We start from the raw sequence: 18,529 nt of genomic DNA, 5'->3' as shown, positions 1-18,529 counted from the left end.
AACTGTTAAATAGTAATATTTTTTTCAGAAATAAAACATATAGGAATTGAATAATTCATTGGATTATTAATTTATTTATTCTGGTTGTAAATTCGTTTTGTTCGTAATTTTTGTATATTTTACAAATGAGTAATGAGCGCATGCGTATACCACGAAACCAGTCTGGCAGATGTGACTTTTATATTTCATTGCATATATTTGTTTAGTTCTGCACCTTAAAGTCAAATCGTTATGGCAAAGCAAGTGCTGAGATTAGACCCAGACATTGAACTAAAATTTAAAGGTAATCGCTCAACAGTTCGCTGACTTCATAATGAAAATACAATTGTATGACCCAATAACCGGCCGATGTGGCGATGACACCCTATCCAATACAACAAATTTAATAGTTTTATTAACTTAATACCAATCTAAAGCAATTAATATCTTACGCATTCTCGATAAAAAAATTATCTTGAAAATGATTGTGTTCTTAAAATATGTCTCAACCATCATGACCCTGTCAACAACTTTTTTTATTATCAAAATAAGAGAGTTAAGATCAATGCTATCCTTGAGGGGGGATAGGACCTTTATCGGGACTCCGGGATCGGGTGTTTTTAAGCTGGGGATTTCGGGATTTATCTTTTGGGATCCAGGAATTCTTTTTTCGAATTTCAGGACCTCAGGATTTCTTGTTTTTAAGCCCGGGATTTCGGGATCAGGACCCCTCCTACCCCCTCTCATCCTTAGAACAAACCTTAACACTATTTGGAAATCTGTCCCGCATACAACTATCACTTTTCCATCGTAGCTTCTGATAATTTCTATTATGACATCAAAATTTATTGGAACTTTTGTGATGTCCAGTAGTGGCGGTCAAATAGCAATAAAAGAGGGACGAAAGATACCAGAGGGACAGTCAAACTCATAAATCAAAAATAAACTGACAACGCCATGGCTAAAAATGAAGAAAGACAATTAGAAAAACAATAGAACACATGACACAACATAGAAAACTAAAGAATATAAGCAACACGAACCCAAAAGTGTACAACAACTGTTTATCCTTATTTTCACTGTGGTGTGTCCTTTTACTAAATTTTGTGAGAATCTGTATACTGATTGAAACTGTTTCAAAACATTCAAATTTTTACCTCTAGGCTCTTTTTCTTAAACCTAAATACAGCCTTGTCTCATGCCAGGGTTTTCGTGCTATTAAGAATGCAATGTTACGTCACAATTTCAATTGAAAAATATGCAAAGTGCGAATTAATATGTCATTCAAAAATACATGATCTGACCATACTGCCATTTTCAAAACAGCTGACAATAACATTAACAAGGGAGAAGGAAGGAAATTCCAGGGAACTGATAATATTTGGCCAGTTAAGAGAAGACAAGAAGATGACTCTTTACTATATTAAAACATCTACTGGTCATGCTGGTGTATTCTGCAGGAGTCTCTCTTGACACTGGGTGGTTGTTTGAATGTAATGTAAAATTCCCAAGTTTAAGCAATAATTTTTCCATAAAACTTAATCATTTAAAATAATAGGTTGCAACTGTACATAAAATACCAATAGTAATGTCACATGAAGTTTACGATTGAAGTAAGGAAACCATACAGGTTCAAACAAAAAAATTAAAATCAGAGAAAACTACACTTTATAAGCTGTATGACTTTATCATGTTTATCAGATGACAATATGAATACTAAAAATTAGGCGTAGGTACTTTAAATCAGTCAGGGATTCACTTTGTCACAGGTGTGTTCTAGATCTATCAAAATATGCAACACCATGTACATCATCACTTTCTTAATGTACATATGTCTCAAAATATTAATACATGATTTATACATTTATTATATTTTCCGATTAATGAAAATAAAAAAATATTCTGACTGGATTACCCAATAATTTTATGGCAAGAGACCCTATTACTACTTTTTTGCAAAGTAAAACTTTCATGACTGTAAACTGCATTAATGATTGTTAATAAAAAATAATGTTCTCATTGAAAAGTTCAACATTATAAATTACACTTGAACACACATACATAAAGTTTTCATTATCTCTTTTTTCAACCCATTTCTTTTATTGTAGGACCATTCACAGATGTTGTAACATCAGAATTAAAATTGACCAACCCCTCAGACCAGAAAGTATGTTTCAAAGTAAAAACCACAGCACCAAAGAGGTACTGTGTCAGACCAAACAGTGGCATCATCGATCCAAACCAAAGTGTTAATGTATCGGGTAAGAGCTACATATACCCTAAACAATCTGAACTGTGTGGTGCTAATCATATTAACCCTTTCAACGCTATACACAGCATATGCCGCGATGACATACGCCGTCCGGCATATGCCGCGATTACAACGGATTTTTCATAAGGACTCTTAAACCATTCGGTTTTCATTCGGGTCCTCTCTAATTTTTCCTTGTATGAATTGAGGATATGCAAGGTCTCATTTGCGCTTGAAATCCCGGCAATTTTTATTGTAAAATCATGCAGTAGAAGGAAAATTGAAGGAAAATAAAAACAAATATTTTGACAAATGCAAATGGCGGAAATCGGAAACGAAGCTGTAAATATGGAAATATTTCAGCATTTCTATGGCGAAACTGATGACGAGGATTAGTTCAAAGGTTTCTTGTTATCTCAATGTGTTTATCACATTCAATTCGTGTGGGAAATATGATTTGATCGATCATTACGAGACGTAGAAAAAGGGGAAAAACGGAGGTTGACTGAAAATTTTGAGGACGGAGCCACTGATTTGTGCCATGATTACATAATATGTTATGTATGGTGCAATACGCTACGGAATCGAGCAATTGGTGTCTTCTTTATTATATGGCAGATAAAAAAACAAAATAGATGAAGACGAAAAGTAGTTTTTATTCAAAATTCAACACAATTGTAACAAATTACACCTTTTACCTGTTAATTACCTGAAAATGCAGGTAACCTGATAAAAATTTTACTGAAATAACTGCCTAACATTACAGTTCATACTCTCCTGAGCATTTTTCATGCAGTAACTTTTTCTGTATCTCTTACAATAAAAAAGATACAGCAGTCTGAAAAGGAATATACTGTTCTAATGAATGAACACAAAAAAAATGCAGCAGCAGCAGCCATTTTTCTATTTTTTTGTGTAGCGTTGAAAGGGTTAACTTGATATTACAGTCATGACAGTAGCTGTATTTATGTACCTTAACAATGCATATGATTTGAATATGAAGTTGATTGTGATTTGTATGGAGAGTTATCTCATTGGCATTTGGCACTCATACCACATCATGATCTTCTTGTTTACATGTATAATGTATATATAATAAGGACTACACTAAACAATAACAGGATTTCTACAATGTAATCTTTGTCCTAAAAAGTATGTACGCTGATATTGTGGACATTCATTCTACATGTTCTATTAAATTATTCTCTGAATAAGCAAATTTAAAATGCGTGGGAACTTTTTTAATCTATGCAATATTTGAATAATCATTAAAATGAGGTTCTCAAAATATGGACTGTAAATTGTGAAGAAGGGTAACATTTAACAACATGTTTGTATTTGAAGTATGTTGTACTTAATAACTTCGATATATTTCAGTAATGCTGCAACCTTTTGACTATGATCCATTGGAAAAAAATAAACACAAGTTTATGGTTCAGACTATGTTTGCTCCAGATGGCCCAATTGAAAGCCAGGAACAATTGGTATGTTTTGAATTTTACTCGTGTTAACAGAAATAGGAGGCTGATTATATATTTAAAAATTCAGTACTAGCATCATTATCACTAGTTTCTACAAACAAAACTAATTTGAAGATCTATATTGTTACCGTTACAGTAAAAAAAGACTGAGAATTTTAACATCAGAAATATCACCAGCAGCTGTATTTTGTTGCCAGATGAAATAAAAAAACAAAATGCAACCTTGATGACACCCAGCACTGTCCCTGCTAGTGATATTGTAGATAAACCATTTGTTGACACTACAGGTGCATGATGTACAAATAAAATAATTGTTCTCTCCATTCATAAATAAACTAAATATTGTAATTGCTGTGTAATATAAGAATTAGATTTCTAACCAGCAAGATGAAACATTATAAAAATATTGCAGAATACAAAAATTTACTTTTTTACTTCAATTGTCACACTAAACTGCCATTAAAATGTTGAATGCATGAAGCTTTATAAAATAATGATATTTATTTATTCTTTTTCAGTGGAAAGAAGCCAAACCAGAAAGTTTAATGGATTCAAAATTGAAATGTTTGTTTGAAATTCCTAATGATAATAATCAGGTAATGTAGCTAATTCATATATGTCCAAAAGGCTTTTCCAAAATTACATATAGGGGCATGGGAGGCACTTTATAAAGATCCCAACCCCCCTTAAAATATAAAATTTTCTATTGATTAAAGAAGTCCTAAAGAAAATGTAACCCCCCCACAATTCATAATTTTGCTTCCTCCCATCTCACTCAACCCCCCCCCCCCCCCCCCCCCCCGTTTCTCAATTTTGAAACAGCAATAAGAACATTATTAAATGAAAACGTCAGTCTTTAATTTACTGTACTGTTGGTGAAGATGACCAGTAAATACAATATAATGCAATATGCTTTATTTAAAAACACGCTGTCACATTCACATGTGAAATAAGAGGTAAATGCATACAAAATATAATCACATACAATCATAGAAATAAATAAAACAACTTTGAAAAGGAATAAATAACTGGTAGTACCATTGACTAATTTTTCTACCGTTCATGTCATGAAATAAGGTGATCTACTTTACTGCAATACAGTTATCAATCTTCAGGTAATTACCTTAATAGGCTATTTAATTAATCATTCATGAAGAAGAGATCTTTCCTAACCTGATTAATTTTACAAATCAATAAAGAATTACATGAATATTTATTACCTTAGTGATATAAATAGATCTCAGAATTCCATAGAGATCTTATTATAGCTTTCTGCCAATAGAAAAAAAGATATAATTTTTTAAACTTTATGTATTTGTTGTAGACGAGGGAAGAAACAGAAAAGATAAAACCAGTGAAACAAGTACAGTTAGAAACCTCACAAACAATAAAGGTATCAAGTTGTATAATTCATTCCTCATATTGAATATTAATATATACAGTTGTTGAGTTATCTCTCCTTATTAGATCATGATTGAAAAAAATGATTTTTAGCAAGGGCCTGCTTAAAACGTTGAGGACTTATTTCATTATTGTTATAGAGGGGTTAAAAATAGATAATAAATTTATGATATTTACTAATTTTTTTATTAAAGATATGTTAAAAATTAAACAAGTAATAGACTAAAGTTATCCTTTGTTTTTTAGTCAAGTCCTGAATCAGAGGGAAGAAAAGGTGAATCAGATAAACAAAGATTACAAGCTGAAATAGAAAAACTGCAGGATGAAAATAAATCATTAAAGGTATTTATAGAGTGATTATTGAAATGTAGTATTGTAATGAAAACCTAGTGGCCTATCCCTAGTCTTATTGTAATGCTAACAGAAACCATTGTCAAAAGAAAGTTCAGGTTCATCATATTCATATCAAGTAACTCTTTTCTGTGATAGTATGGATTTGTGTACACAATGTTGACATCTGTCTACCCCTGCAGTCATTAAACTATTGTTTAACTTCCATAGGAGTTAATAGATATGCCAATTTTACTAGACACTTAAAAGCTTGCCCTTTTTACATGTATTTGTTCTGTCTGTTGGCATATTTCACTTTTCATTTGCACCCTGTACATTTCTACTTGGATTTTAGGAGGAAAATGAGATGCTAATGCAACTGTAAGTTGTTTTAAAATTGACCAGCATCACTGGTCTTAAATCTGTGAAACTACTTTTGGAGGTGCCTCTTAAGCTTGTAGTTAGTTTAAAAAAACTTTCTCTATCAGTCCATTTGTGTATTGCTGCAAAAAAATCAGGGTTTAAGCTATGATTTTGAGGGCGTAATTAAATTAATTTTTGCATGATAAGAAAATTCAATCTTTCTTGGGTAGGAGCTTACATTAGCATGAAAGGACTAAGGCAGTTATAGCATTGGCTTCAAATCATGTTAAATTTGTACTTGCATTTGTATACATATGAAAATATAACAATAAAATTAAAACATAATTGAAGTTATGCTTGAGAAAAGTTACATGGTTACAATTCAATATTTTAAACAGCTACTTGAACTATTGTTTAAAAATGTCAACATTGAAATTAATGGGCAGGGTAAAATAAAGTATACTCGCACACACACACAAGACAATTTAACTTTGCACCATATCACAATAGACTTGTATGTTATAAAGTCAGAAGGATGTATACAGATCTTGAAATATTAATTTAGAACTAGGGAAAATTACGATTGAGTTATCTTTCTTTGAACAAAATTATCGTTTCAGGTGTTCTTTTAAAATACCTTAACAGGCTTTTTATGCCCCCACCATAATGTGTCAGACGACTAAGCACAGTATCACAAAACAGATTAATTTTGAATATTGGTGGCATCACTTTCACCATTCAAGATCTAGAAAAATAGCTGAATTTTTGGTTTCCTTTCTTTTACTTAAGTTGCCTCAACTTAAGGTGGTTCGCGGGTCAAAATCATTTATATAAGATTTCTCTATAAATGAACTTTATCTTATAATTAATAGAAAAATAAAATAAAAAAGTGGGGTCACCGTTCATTTGCGCTCACAATCTGCCTTCGAAAGAAGCATACATTTTTGTAAAGGTGTTTTTTTTCTGTTGAAGAAATAGGAGAAATAAAGGTAATATCGAAAAAAAAAAAAAAAAATTTATAACAGAAATCGCTCAAATTTTACAATAAAGTAGTTTAAGTACAGCTTATATGGAAATTATATTGAAAAATATAGGTCACAGATGAGTTAAAAAAGATATTTCAATTTTAAAGCCAAAAAATGGCATTTTTCCACCAAAGGGAGATAATTTAGAACTTTTTCAATGATGTATACAGTACGCCCAGAGAGTATGTAATCGCGAACTCTAATCACCGATTTCCGAGTGTAGCGGTGTGACACCGTGAATCACGGATTATACTCCCAATTTCCTCCAAAGATTCTCTCCCAACACCGCGTGGCTGTTAATTGGTTTATTGCCCATCGGATGTTCTGAAAATTAATGACGCGTGACAACATCATCGGATTAGCCAGATTTATTACCTTTGTACATTTAATCGATCTTGATTGTACCTGTGTGCTTTAAAATACGTTATTTAAATGTCCTTTCATTGTCAGATAAAAGTGTGACATTTCTATTTAAAATAAGATTATTGTTCTTGTATGTATATGCCCATGTCATTGTCATATGACATACGGCAGATTCCATGTAAGAAATGGAAATGTCTGTCAAAATGAATAAATAGAAAAAAATAATAATTACTGTTATTTGAAACATAATCTGTGAATGTTTTGATGAATAATGATGTTTGATGAAATTATAAAAATAATTTTTGGATATGATTGTTTCTGTTTAAAGTAGAAATGATTAAAACAAGTTGAAAAAATGCAAAAAAATTGACAGAATTAACTCCCATTTTTTTACACAATGTTCATGTGTCACAATGCTTTATGTTGACACTTGTATACTGGTATTTAAAAGTGTAGTCAGGTTATTCAAACATCCCTGTTCCCAAATCTGTTACTTTTTTTAGTCAAAAACATCTGTGATATATATTTTTTTTCACTTTCAAATATCTTGCTTTATAGCTCAGTGTCTGTCAATAAATCTTATGTCAGGAACATCGCTGTAAAATCTTTCAAAATCATTGTTGGTTCCAATTTATGCCAGTTAAAACTGTAAATCATGCTGTGCATAAGAAAAAACACATGTTGATTCTTTTATTTAACTTTATTCAAGCAAAAGTTTAAACTTATATGTTTCCTACATAAGATCTGTCAAACTTGTTTTCTTATGTCTGAAACATTTGAATGTGCTAACAGTTAAAATTATTTGACCTGAGGTGAAATCTTGTTAGATGTTAGGCTGCAGTATTTTCCAGGAGTTTTAAAATGACTTTCAACTAGGATTTGATTTCCAATGTCAGTCAAAAACAACAAATATATATTGTCTGTCAAAATATCTTATGTATGAAAAATCTTATGTCAGAATCAAGTCTGTCAAAATCTTATGTCAGAAACTCAATTTGTCTGTCAAATCTTATGTATGAAAAAATAAAGTCTGTCAAATCTTATGTATGAAAAAATAAAGTCTGTCAAATCTTATGTATGAAAAAATAAAGTCTGTCAAATCTTATGTCAGAAATAATAAAGTCTGTCAAATCTTATGTCAGAAATAATAAAGTCTGTCAAATCTTATGTCAGAAACAATAAAGTCTGTCAAATCTTATGTCAGAAAAAATAAAGTCTGTCAAATCTTATGTCAGAAACATAACATTTAAGGCTTCGTTTATTTGAAAAGGATGATGCTCATAATTTTTTTGTTGGTCAAATTGTCTTTATCTTTATTAGTAAAGCATGTATTCAAAAACAGAAGTTCATCCCTTATGATTTTTGCCTAACATGCTTATGGGAGTTGTTTCACTTTCTTATATGGAATCTGCCATACAGCGTACAGACGTATAAAAATACGAATAAAACACTTATTTTGTATTTTCATTATAGTCCGATCAGGTCATAATTTTTGTTTTTTTCAACAAAGACGATTTTACCACAATTAGAACCTTTTATGACCTACTCAGTGAGCAGTTCAATATTATAAAATTAATATCAACTGGCTTAAAACAAAATGATGTTTTTACGGTAATTTGTCCAATCTAAATTAAACCCAAGAGTTAATTTATCAGATCAACAAGTGAACTCTGTTACTTTCAATTTATTTTGAAATGTAAAATATTATGTTTCACTACCTCGGTAGAATAAAATTTCCGACTTGAAATATTTGAATTTTAACTGAAAGAACTGTAAAGTGACAAATAGTTTTGTATGCAATGTGGCAGCCCTATATTCATAAATACTGAGAAGACACAACACAATAATCACAACCTTATTTAATTATATGGAGAAAAGAAATCATGTGTTTTTAATCTGTTATTGATCTTTAATTATTTAAAATAAAATTGGATTGGCGCAATCCGTAGTTTACTGCTCGTTAAAACTCCTCGGCGAAATATAAAAAGAAGTAGTTCAACAATTTATACAATAGAATATTAAAATGAAATTATATCGTGTTCTACAAGAAAGAAATATGTAAAAAAAAAATTAGATCGGATTTTAACGATCGACAAATTTTCACAGAGGTCTCTACCAACGCCCATCATGAACATGCATCCTGTTTTCATATACCATTAATATATAGTGTTGACTATAGACGTATAAATAATGTCCGGTTTTATGTCCTCTGTTGACTGAGAAACGTAAAAATAAAAGGCTGATGTTGGTTTATTCAGAAAAGGAATATAATTTAGAATCCGGTTAATCAATTGTAAAAGGACCTTCTAGATCCTCAATCTTAACGCACACAAATTTATGTCAATCATTACAAAGCAAGTTTAAACCTTGAATGAATTTTCCCACGGTTATCCAGAAAGGTCACCTGAGTTAACTGTTACATGATACTATTTCCCGCCAAATAAAAATCTCGTGGACAAAATTGATGTCACTATTTTTAGCATTCAATATTGTGAGCGAAGTCAAGTTCAAGTTCAACCACGCACTGTTGATCACTGATTTGCGTATCGTCTTCCCACGGCAATTTATTGCTTTAGAAATATTTAAAGATTACTGTTCTAAATACAACACAAAAGTTTACATTCATTGTGCGTAAATCAATATTATGCAACGACGATTTGATGCAGCTATAGAAGTATTCCTGTTGTAGCCGAAATGTATTATTTATCCTAAAGTAATGCTAACAAATCGTGAACAGAAAATGCCGTAGACTTATTAAGCATAGCGAATTGTGAATAGTATTTATCTTGCATATACAAGTTTAAAGACGCGTAATTTTCTTTTTTTCTCACATTTTATAACTTCAGCGTTAATTTCCGTCTATTTTCGCAAGTTATATAAATTACCGATAAAAAGAACAAGAGATCATAATCAAGTATAGATTTTTTTTTATAAAACTTGACTGCAATTGAAAGCATTAACAACAATCTTTTGCTTTTTAAAACTTTTATTTTGTAATCGTAAAATGGAAATGGAAACTTATTAGCATAACAGATAGTGAATATTTTCTTTTTTACTTGTATAAAAAACTTTGAGACGTGTAATTTTTCTTTAAACTGTCCTAATTTATTCAACGTTAGTCTCCGTTTATTGTTACACAATTATATCTCTTTTAGTAAATCAAATATTTATTTACTGATAAAAAACGGAAGTCAAAATCAAATATAGTTTTTTTTTTAACTTGATTTAAATGTACAGTGTAATTGAAAGAATTAACAACAACGTTTTGACTTTTATTTTAATCTTTCATTTGTTTCAAGCAATCAGATATAACCTGATAATCAATAGACAGGAAATACAATTGTTTAATTACATTAGAAATCTCGCATACCTTGACTGTCGAGTGCCGGCATAGATCAGAAGGATTAGGGCAATTAATTACCTGGTGTGACACCGCGTCACTCCAGACTGGGAGAGATGTCGCTAATACAATAAACAAAAGGTAACGGATTTACGCGGAAGTCGGAGGGAATACTCCCAAATTTCTCCGACAATTTAGGGAGTGATGTCGGAGTTTCCTGGTGTCACACCAGCAAAAAACTCGGTGTTTGGAGTTTGGGATGGCTTTCGCGAAAATTGAACTGTACATTTTAAAAGTCATCTGGGGCCAACACGAATTGTTTGTTTTGAATGATTTTTGTACCATATATTAAGTAACAACTACAAAAGGTAACAAATAAAATTTGAAATGAAAAACAAATGTTTATTTTTTTTCTTAAATTTTTATACCCTAGAGCCTCCTTAATGTTATGAATCTTATACACAATGCTTATTACAACAAAACACAGATCAAGATTTAATTTTGTTTGTGTCCCCTTTTCTGTTCTCGAGTAATGCCCCTTTTCAAACTAAAAAATTACTGAATTTACCTTTCGATTTCAAAATAAAGTTTATTCAACCAAATTTTATGAAGCTGATACAAAATGCTTATTACCACAAAACACAGATCAAGTTTGAATTTTGGTTGTGTCACTTTATTTAACCTGTTCTAGAGTTACGTCCGTTTAGATTTAAAAAAAAAATGCTGAATTTTCTGTTTCAGTTCTCCAACTGAATTTGCCTCAACCAAATGTTATGAAGCTGATACAAAATGCTTATTACCACAACACGCAGATAATTTAGAATTTTGGTGGTGTCACTTTTACCGTTCTAGAGTTATGTCCTTTTAAAATGGAAAAAATGCTGAATTTTCTGGATCGGTTTTCTAACTTAATTTATCTCAACCAAATGTTATGAAACTTATACACAATGCTTAGTACCACAAAACTCTGATTAATTATGAATTGGGTAGTGTCACTTACTGTACTTGAAAAGTATGTCCCTGTATAATACTATATGCAAGAGATCTTCTGTGACCCAAGGCCAATTTCTATTTTATAGCAAACACATACCCATACTATCCATATGTCTTCACTAAAAGAGGGTATACATTTGTTTGCTGCTTAAAAAGTTTGTCTTTTTTAACAGAACATGGAATTTCTAGGTTAAACGTTATAGTGAGAAATGAAATTTTATCACAAATGGAATCTCAGATATTCTTTTATCAATATGCACACAAGTTCAAGTTTGGTTGTGAGTAATTTACAATTCTACTATTATGCCCCTTTTTAACTTGGAAAATTACCTAGCTTATGCAGGGCAATATTCCAATGTTTGAACTTTTATTATACCCCCGCTTTAAAAAAGGGGGGTATACTGTTTTACCTCTGTCTGTCCTTCCGTCAGTCCGTCCCATGAATATTTTTCGTCGCATTTTTCTCAGGAACTACAATACAAGGATTTCTGAAATTTGGTTTCAGGGTTTATCTAAGTCAGCTATACAGTGTGATGCGTTTTCAGATTGATCACTCGACAACTTCCTGTTTACCGAACACTTGTATGATTTTACACATGATAGCCAAGTTGAAAATTTTCGTCACATTTTTCTCAGGAACTACATTACAAGGATTTCTGAAATTTGGTTTCAGGATTTATATAAGTCAGCTATACCGTGTGATGCGTTTTCAGATTGATCACTCGACAACTTCCTGTTTACCGAACACTTGTATGATTTTACACATGATAGCCAAGTTGAAAATTTTCGTCACATTTTTCTCAGGAACTACAATACAAGGATTTCTGAAATTTGGTTTCAGGATTTATATAAGTCAGCTATATTGTGTGATGCCTTTTCAGATTCATCACTCGACAACTTCCTGTTTACCGAACACTTGCATATTTTTACACTATTAATATTATCCACTTGCGGCGGGGGTATCATCAGTGAGCAGTAGCTCGCAGTTTCACTTGTTTTCACATGATCTAGCTGGACAGGGAATTCATTTTGTTCCATTAAGCATCCCAAAAAACTGGATTTGACCCTTTGATCACCTTTCAGCAAAAACTTATGCAAATTCATAAAATTACATTTTTCTTTTTCAGGACAGTGAAGCAAGATTAAGAAAGACAGCCCTTAAAGAAACAGTGTCATCAACACCATCATACACACCTACACCAGAAACTAAACAGGATTTAATGAGTCAGATAACAGCGTTCCCTAATATAGTTATTATTATTGCTGCACTAATTATAGGAGTTATTCTTGGAAAAATGCTGTTATAACTATAACTGAACATGTGAATGCAACAAAGTGACTATATAAGACTGGAATTTAATAACTTTTAAAGAAATAGACATTTTAATTTGTAACTGTCAATGTTTAAATTTAAGGAGGTAGACCTGGGTTAAGGGAGATAACTCTTTAAATCAGTCAAGCGTTTGTAAAAGTCAAGTTCACCAATGTATTTTAAGCATTTACCTGAAACAGATTGAAAATAATCTATGTAACCTAGAAGCTTAGAATGTGTTTTTGAAAATGGTTGACACAAACGTACTGATGATTTTAAGAGTTATTTCCTTTAACCTAGGTCTACCACCTTAAGATAAGTAATTTGGTGTAATAGTGAGTTTGATTCGAACAAGACCATATTAGGAAGCTTATTCATTACTATAGAGGTCGGTTAAGGACTTATTTAGCTTCAAAGTACCTCGTCTATAAAAAGGTTGGAATTTTGGTCCTTATTTTTGCTTCTAGTTATTTATACATTTTTAGCTCACCTTACCCAAAGAGCCAAGTAATTTTTTCTCATCACTTGGAGTCTGTCATCGTTGTCCAACTTCTCCTCTGAAACTACTGGGTAAATTTTAGCCAAACTTCATAAAGGTATCGTTTTAAAATGTGACCATTGACTTTGCATGCCAATCAATATGGCTAAAAATAGACCTAGGCGAGCAACATAGGCTCTTTAAAGTTTTATTAATATATTTGAATTATTAATTGTCCTTTTTTGTGAATAACACATATTTTTTTTATTCAAAATTTGGTTCAGTTTTCCAACAAAATTGAAAGATAGGTAAAGGTGATATATAAGATGTTGACATATAGCACTTCATATTTATAAAGCAAGCACTTTTAAGGAATATGTCGTGAGTGAGATGAAAATGATAGTAGAGATTCTGTAATCACCTTGTAAAAATAAGATTTTGTTGTTGTTTAGATACTGGATATAGCTAATGACAGCAATATGTTTATTTTTTAAAACTCATATAGAAGATGAGCAATAATAAAATGATAAATTCTTGTCAATTAAATTGAAATTGCTGAGGCACTTAATCTACATATATATGTGCTTAACATCCAAAAAAAAAAAAATTATCTGCATGCAAAAAAAGGGACTAATACCAGCAGTTTATTGTATTTATTATATTTCTAACATTAAACAATAAATGAATGCTAAAATCATTCTTAATATCAGAAGTAATGCATGTTATAATTCATTATTGAATGATATAATTTCATACTTGTATGTACTTTCATCAAATTGATAGAATACTATATGGTGTATTAGATGTGTTCATACTTGTGTATTATATGAAAGGTGTATTATCATTTAACACATATGTTTTGGGAGTTTAGTTATTAAAAGAAGTATTGATAAAGCATATAGTTCCTGGAATAGTTTTATACATATTCTATCGAAAAATTCTATAAAGGTGCTAGCTTTGAATTACACAATATTTTAATTCAGATCAAATCTGGTTTTGCACAAAACCCATAAAATTTTCTGAAATGTTGAAATGTCTATAGGAACTATACGACTATATTTGAAAGAAAACTTAATGATTATCATATGCACATGTGCATTTTTAGGCCTTTGTACAAATGTTGTATATTTCATTTTTTAGACCAAAATTTAAGTTGATGCACTGTTTTGTTTTCCATGGTCCTATTTTGTTTTGTTTTAGTTTTTTTTATGAAAATGATTACTTTTTCCATTGTTATTCTTTTTGTTTGTTTAGACTGTTTATTTAATTAACTTCTTTTCTTAAGTTTTGCCTTATTTAAACTAGATTCTATGAAGTCTAGTTGAAGGTTCATAATTTCTTTTGTTTTATTTATGAAAGACACCAAATGAAAAGAAAACAAATTTATACTTTCACACCCTTAAAGTACGGAACAATAAAATGTTGTACAACTATGCGATACATTTCTGCTATCTGACATATAAAACTTGAAATCATAAACAGTGGTTGTGATAATGATGCCAAAATATAGGGATTTTCAGATGTAAGAAAGTAATATAAAGTCCCCTTGTACATAAGTTTCATCACAACCATATCACAGCTTTTGATATTGTATTGAAAAGAAGAAATTTGGAGAGAAGTTTTGTAACGTATTGGTTGATACTTAATATGCAAGTTTTTCTTTCTTAAATATACTAGAACATGTGTCAGTTTGATGTATAATATTTATAATTTATTAGATAAGATGTTATTAAATACAATATCTTCCATTTTCATGATTTTCCTGCTACCCAATGCATAACTGTCTTATGAAATTGAATAATGTTTTCTCTTGGTTGGAATTGAATCTATTTCTTTGGAATACTTTTAACAAGCTTTCTAGGTTACCAGTGATATAAGTTCATCATATAACATTTATAACTTTATAAATTTTCATAACTACATGTATAATTTATCAGAAAGACTTTCTGATTGATAAACTTTATAAACTTAACAGAATACATTTCTGGGTTGATATTTCAGAGAAGAGATAGGGAAATGCTGGACACCTGTCTTAGTTGACTTTTTTTTTATATTACTGACTTTTGACTCCAATTTATATTTTTTTGACAGGTTTCCTACTCTGGTAAGTTGTCCTGGTACCAAGTCAAGTAAAAGCAACTAGAAGAAGTAAAATCAAGGTTTCTATCTGTACAAATGTTTGGATGAAAATTTTAAATTGCTTTATATTTTCTTTACACAACAAACTCAACTGAAAACAGTAAATTTTCCCTCAAATTTCACCCATTATATTTTTGATTTTACTTATTTTTGTGGCTCTTACTTGACGTTGTACCAGGAGGTCTTACCACAGAAATAGTAACCTATGGGAAAATTATAAAGTCAGTCAAAAGTTGGTAATATGAAAATAGTCTATTGAAAGTGGAAAAAAAATGTTTAACAGTAGCTGTGTATTGACAACTCCTGACTTGAATTATTAAATGAGTGGTGTATATATTTTATGTATGTTCTTTTATACAATGAAAATTACATTGAAGGAGCCGTACTCTAGTTCTTAGCGGATTTATACTTTCTCAAACCTTTGTAGATGTAAGCAACATGTGGTTTTGTCTTGTCTTATGTTTCTTCTTCATTGGTTTAAATTCTCTTATCTCCCTTCTTCATTGGTTTAAATTCTCTTATCTCCCTGCTTTTGCACAAGTAACTCAAGTCAACATATATTTTTGGTTATGATTGAGTGATCTTTTTGATTTTCAGTGTATCGAATGGCCATGGTCTTGTCTGTCCTTTGTCTTATGTTTAAGTTCAAATTTCCATGTTCAGATTGTATTATTGTAGTAGTTTCTTTAGGTTAGATGTTAAACAATCTTCTTTTATCACCAATTTCATTGTATTACCAGCAGAATTTAACATGAGTAACAAAAGATTGTCACTTGTGGAACAGGAGTAGTCTTTTCTTTCATTATATTTTTCTGACCTTTTTGACACTGGTACATTTTTATATGTGACAACTGTGGGGAGAATAGAAATATCTAATGATGACTTACATAAATAACATTTAGTTGGAAGATATAAATTCTTTCCATAATTTTGTTCAAAAATTTCTATTTAAAAAGGTTTAATAAATTTGTTCCTTACAATACAACTTTGCCATCTTTAAAAAAAGAGTGCATCACTGAAAACATAAAAAAAGAGATGAAGTTGATCGACATTACTAGGAGGAATAGGTATGCACAAATGTTTCAAAACTGCTTTAAAGTTTTTCACCAAAAAAGGTGGATGAAATGAATAGGTATAAGTTAAATTAGACAAAGTTTTCCAAGACAACAATGATATTTTATTAAACTTAGTGTAAGGAAAGGGCACAAATGACCAAAAGGATATATAATTGACGAATGACATCTACTTGTTGATTAAAAAAGACTGATATTTTATACTAGTATATATGTAGTTTTCATTTTTCACATCATATTTCAATATTACTATTGGATAGTTTGGTTTACATCTTATTTAGTTCATCGTTTCTTATATTTGGAATGTAATTCTAAAAACTGACAATGTGCAAACTTCAAAATAACAAAGCCAAGTTGTGTATCAAGTGCTGGTACTAAGAGCAAGGGTGGCATGGGATATTTAAAAATTATTTATTATGGCTTCATTGCTGTTAAAATTTTACTGACCAATTATTCCAGTCATATACATGTGTGCAATTTAATCTGCAATTGAGAATACTTCAATGGTTTTCAGTGTAAAATCATGTAATTTATTTATGTGCTAACTACCTGCTTTGAATGTAATACAAGTAATCAGTTGTATATTCAGTATGTAACATTATAGATGTAAACATTTCTAACTGGTGTTACACAACCATCATTTCTACTGCTTCAACCATTTGTTACTTTCATGGGACATGATTGAAGAATAGAATGGAGAAAGTCCTGAAATGAAAGTGTACAAGTCATTTAGTTTGTTAAAATAAACTTTTATGATGATACTGATGTTGTATTTATTGCCATAAGCTCACTCACACATTAGAGGAAAAAGTAAATAATTTTGTTTTGAAAAACAAAGAAATATTGATTTGAATTCATAAATCATACTTTGTTTTGATTTTAGGTTTGATCAATATTGAAAATAATGCACTATTATACCCTGATGACATTCATGATACCAAAATAACACATTACATAACACATCACAAAAATGATTTCAAAGAAAGCCTTAGTTTATTGTCTGAAATAAAAATAATTTACTGGGTAACATAATCATCACATCTATAAAAAAAAAAAAAAAAAAAAAAAAAAAGAATGGTGTCACTAATGGCTTGAAAAATAAACGTTGATTATTCACAACTACAAAAAAATGTATGTGAAATTGCCACCTTTGTAGAGATAAATCTGTATGAAATTTCACATTAACACCTAGAAATTCTGAAGTCAGAACAACTAAATATTTCTCCCTTTGTTTATTCAAAGTCAACAGGAACAGTTGGTGGTGATTTTTTTTTAATAAAGTTCCTCAGATATTCATGAGGATATAATGAACATATGATCCACCTTAATATATATCCAACAGTTCAACTCAACAACAACTCGGGTCAAATTATCATTGAGGTGTATTAGTGCAACATTTACTAGAAATTTCTTGGTTATATTATATAAAAAAATGAGATAAATGTGTAATCATTATTATTAAACAACATAAAATTTTTATTAAAAGCAAAGTTGCTACAAGTCCTATGATTTAAATATCAAAAATAAAATTAAAAAAGGAAATTTGGAATGTGTCAACAGTAGCAACAACCTGCTGAAAGAGCCAAAAACAGGCCAAGGCCAGATGTTAAGTTTTCAAAATTAATGGGGAAAGTAAAATCACAAAAAAAATGAACTCCAATGAAAATTCAAAACAGAAAGTCCCTAATCAGATGGGAAAATCAAATGCTCAAATACATCCAACAAATAGACAACTGCTATATTTCTGACATGGTTCAGACTTTTTCTTTAGTAGAAAATTGTAAATTAAACCTGGTTTTATAGTTGGCTAAACCTCTCATTTGTAGACAGAAGTGATAACATGAAGTAAATAACTTTGTTTCATAATGAAATAAGTAAAATTATAAAATTCAAGCTTTAAACCTTACTTTTGATTTATAATGAAATAAAACTTAATATATTTTCCTCAGTGTGTGAATCTCCTTTTTGGAAAGATTAGAACTTGTTCTAAATCTTTACTTA

At 30.4% G+C, this 18,529-nt stretch overlaps 1 protein-coding gene across 1 annotated transcript; it reads left to right on the top strand.

The window, feature by feature from the left end:
* The first annotated feature begins 124 nt into the window (after positions 1-124).
* On the top strand, positions 125-17,289 carry LOC143079376 (vesicle-associated membrane protein-associated protein A-like). The gene is made up of 7 exons (XM_076254661.1): positions 125-283; positions 2,088-2,240; positions 3,608-3,714; positions 4,230-4,307; positions 5,036-5,104; positions 5,359-5,454; positions 12,654-17,289. Exons 1-7 carry the CDS (start codon positions 232-234, stop codon positions 12,831-12,833), a joined length of 735 nt encoding a protein of 244 aa, XP_076110776.1. The 5' UTR covers positions 125-231; the 3' UTR covers positions 12,834-17,289.
* The last annotated feature ends 1,240 nt before the right edge of the window (positions 17,290-18,529 follow it).

The sequence above is a fragment of the Mytilus galloprovincialis genome, chromosome 6 (assembly GCF_965363235.1).
Source record: "Mytilus galloprovincialis chromosome 6, xbMytGall1.hap1.1, whole genome shotgun sequence".
Classification (NCBI taxonomy): domain Eukaryota; kingdom Metazoa; phylum Mollusca; class Bivalvia; order Mytilida; family Mytilidae; genus Mytilus; species Mytilus galloprovincialis.
Note: the sequence above shows the minus strand (reverse complement) of the source record. Positions and strands in the feature narration are given on the sequence as shown.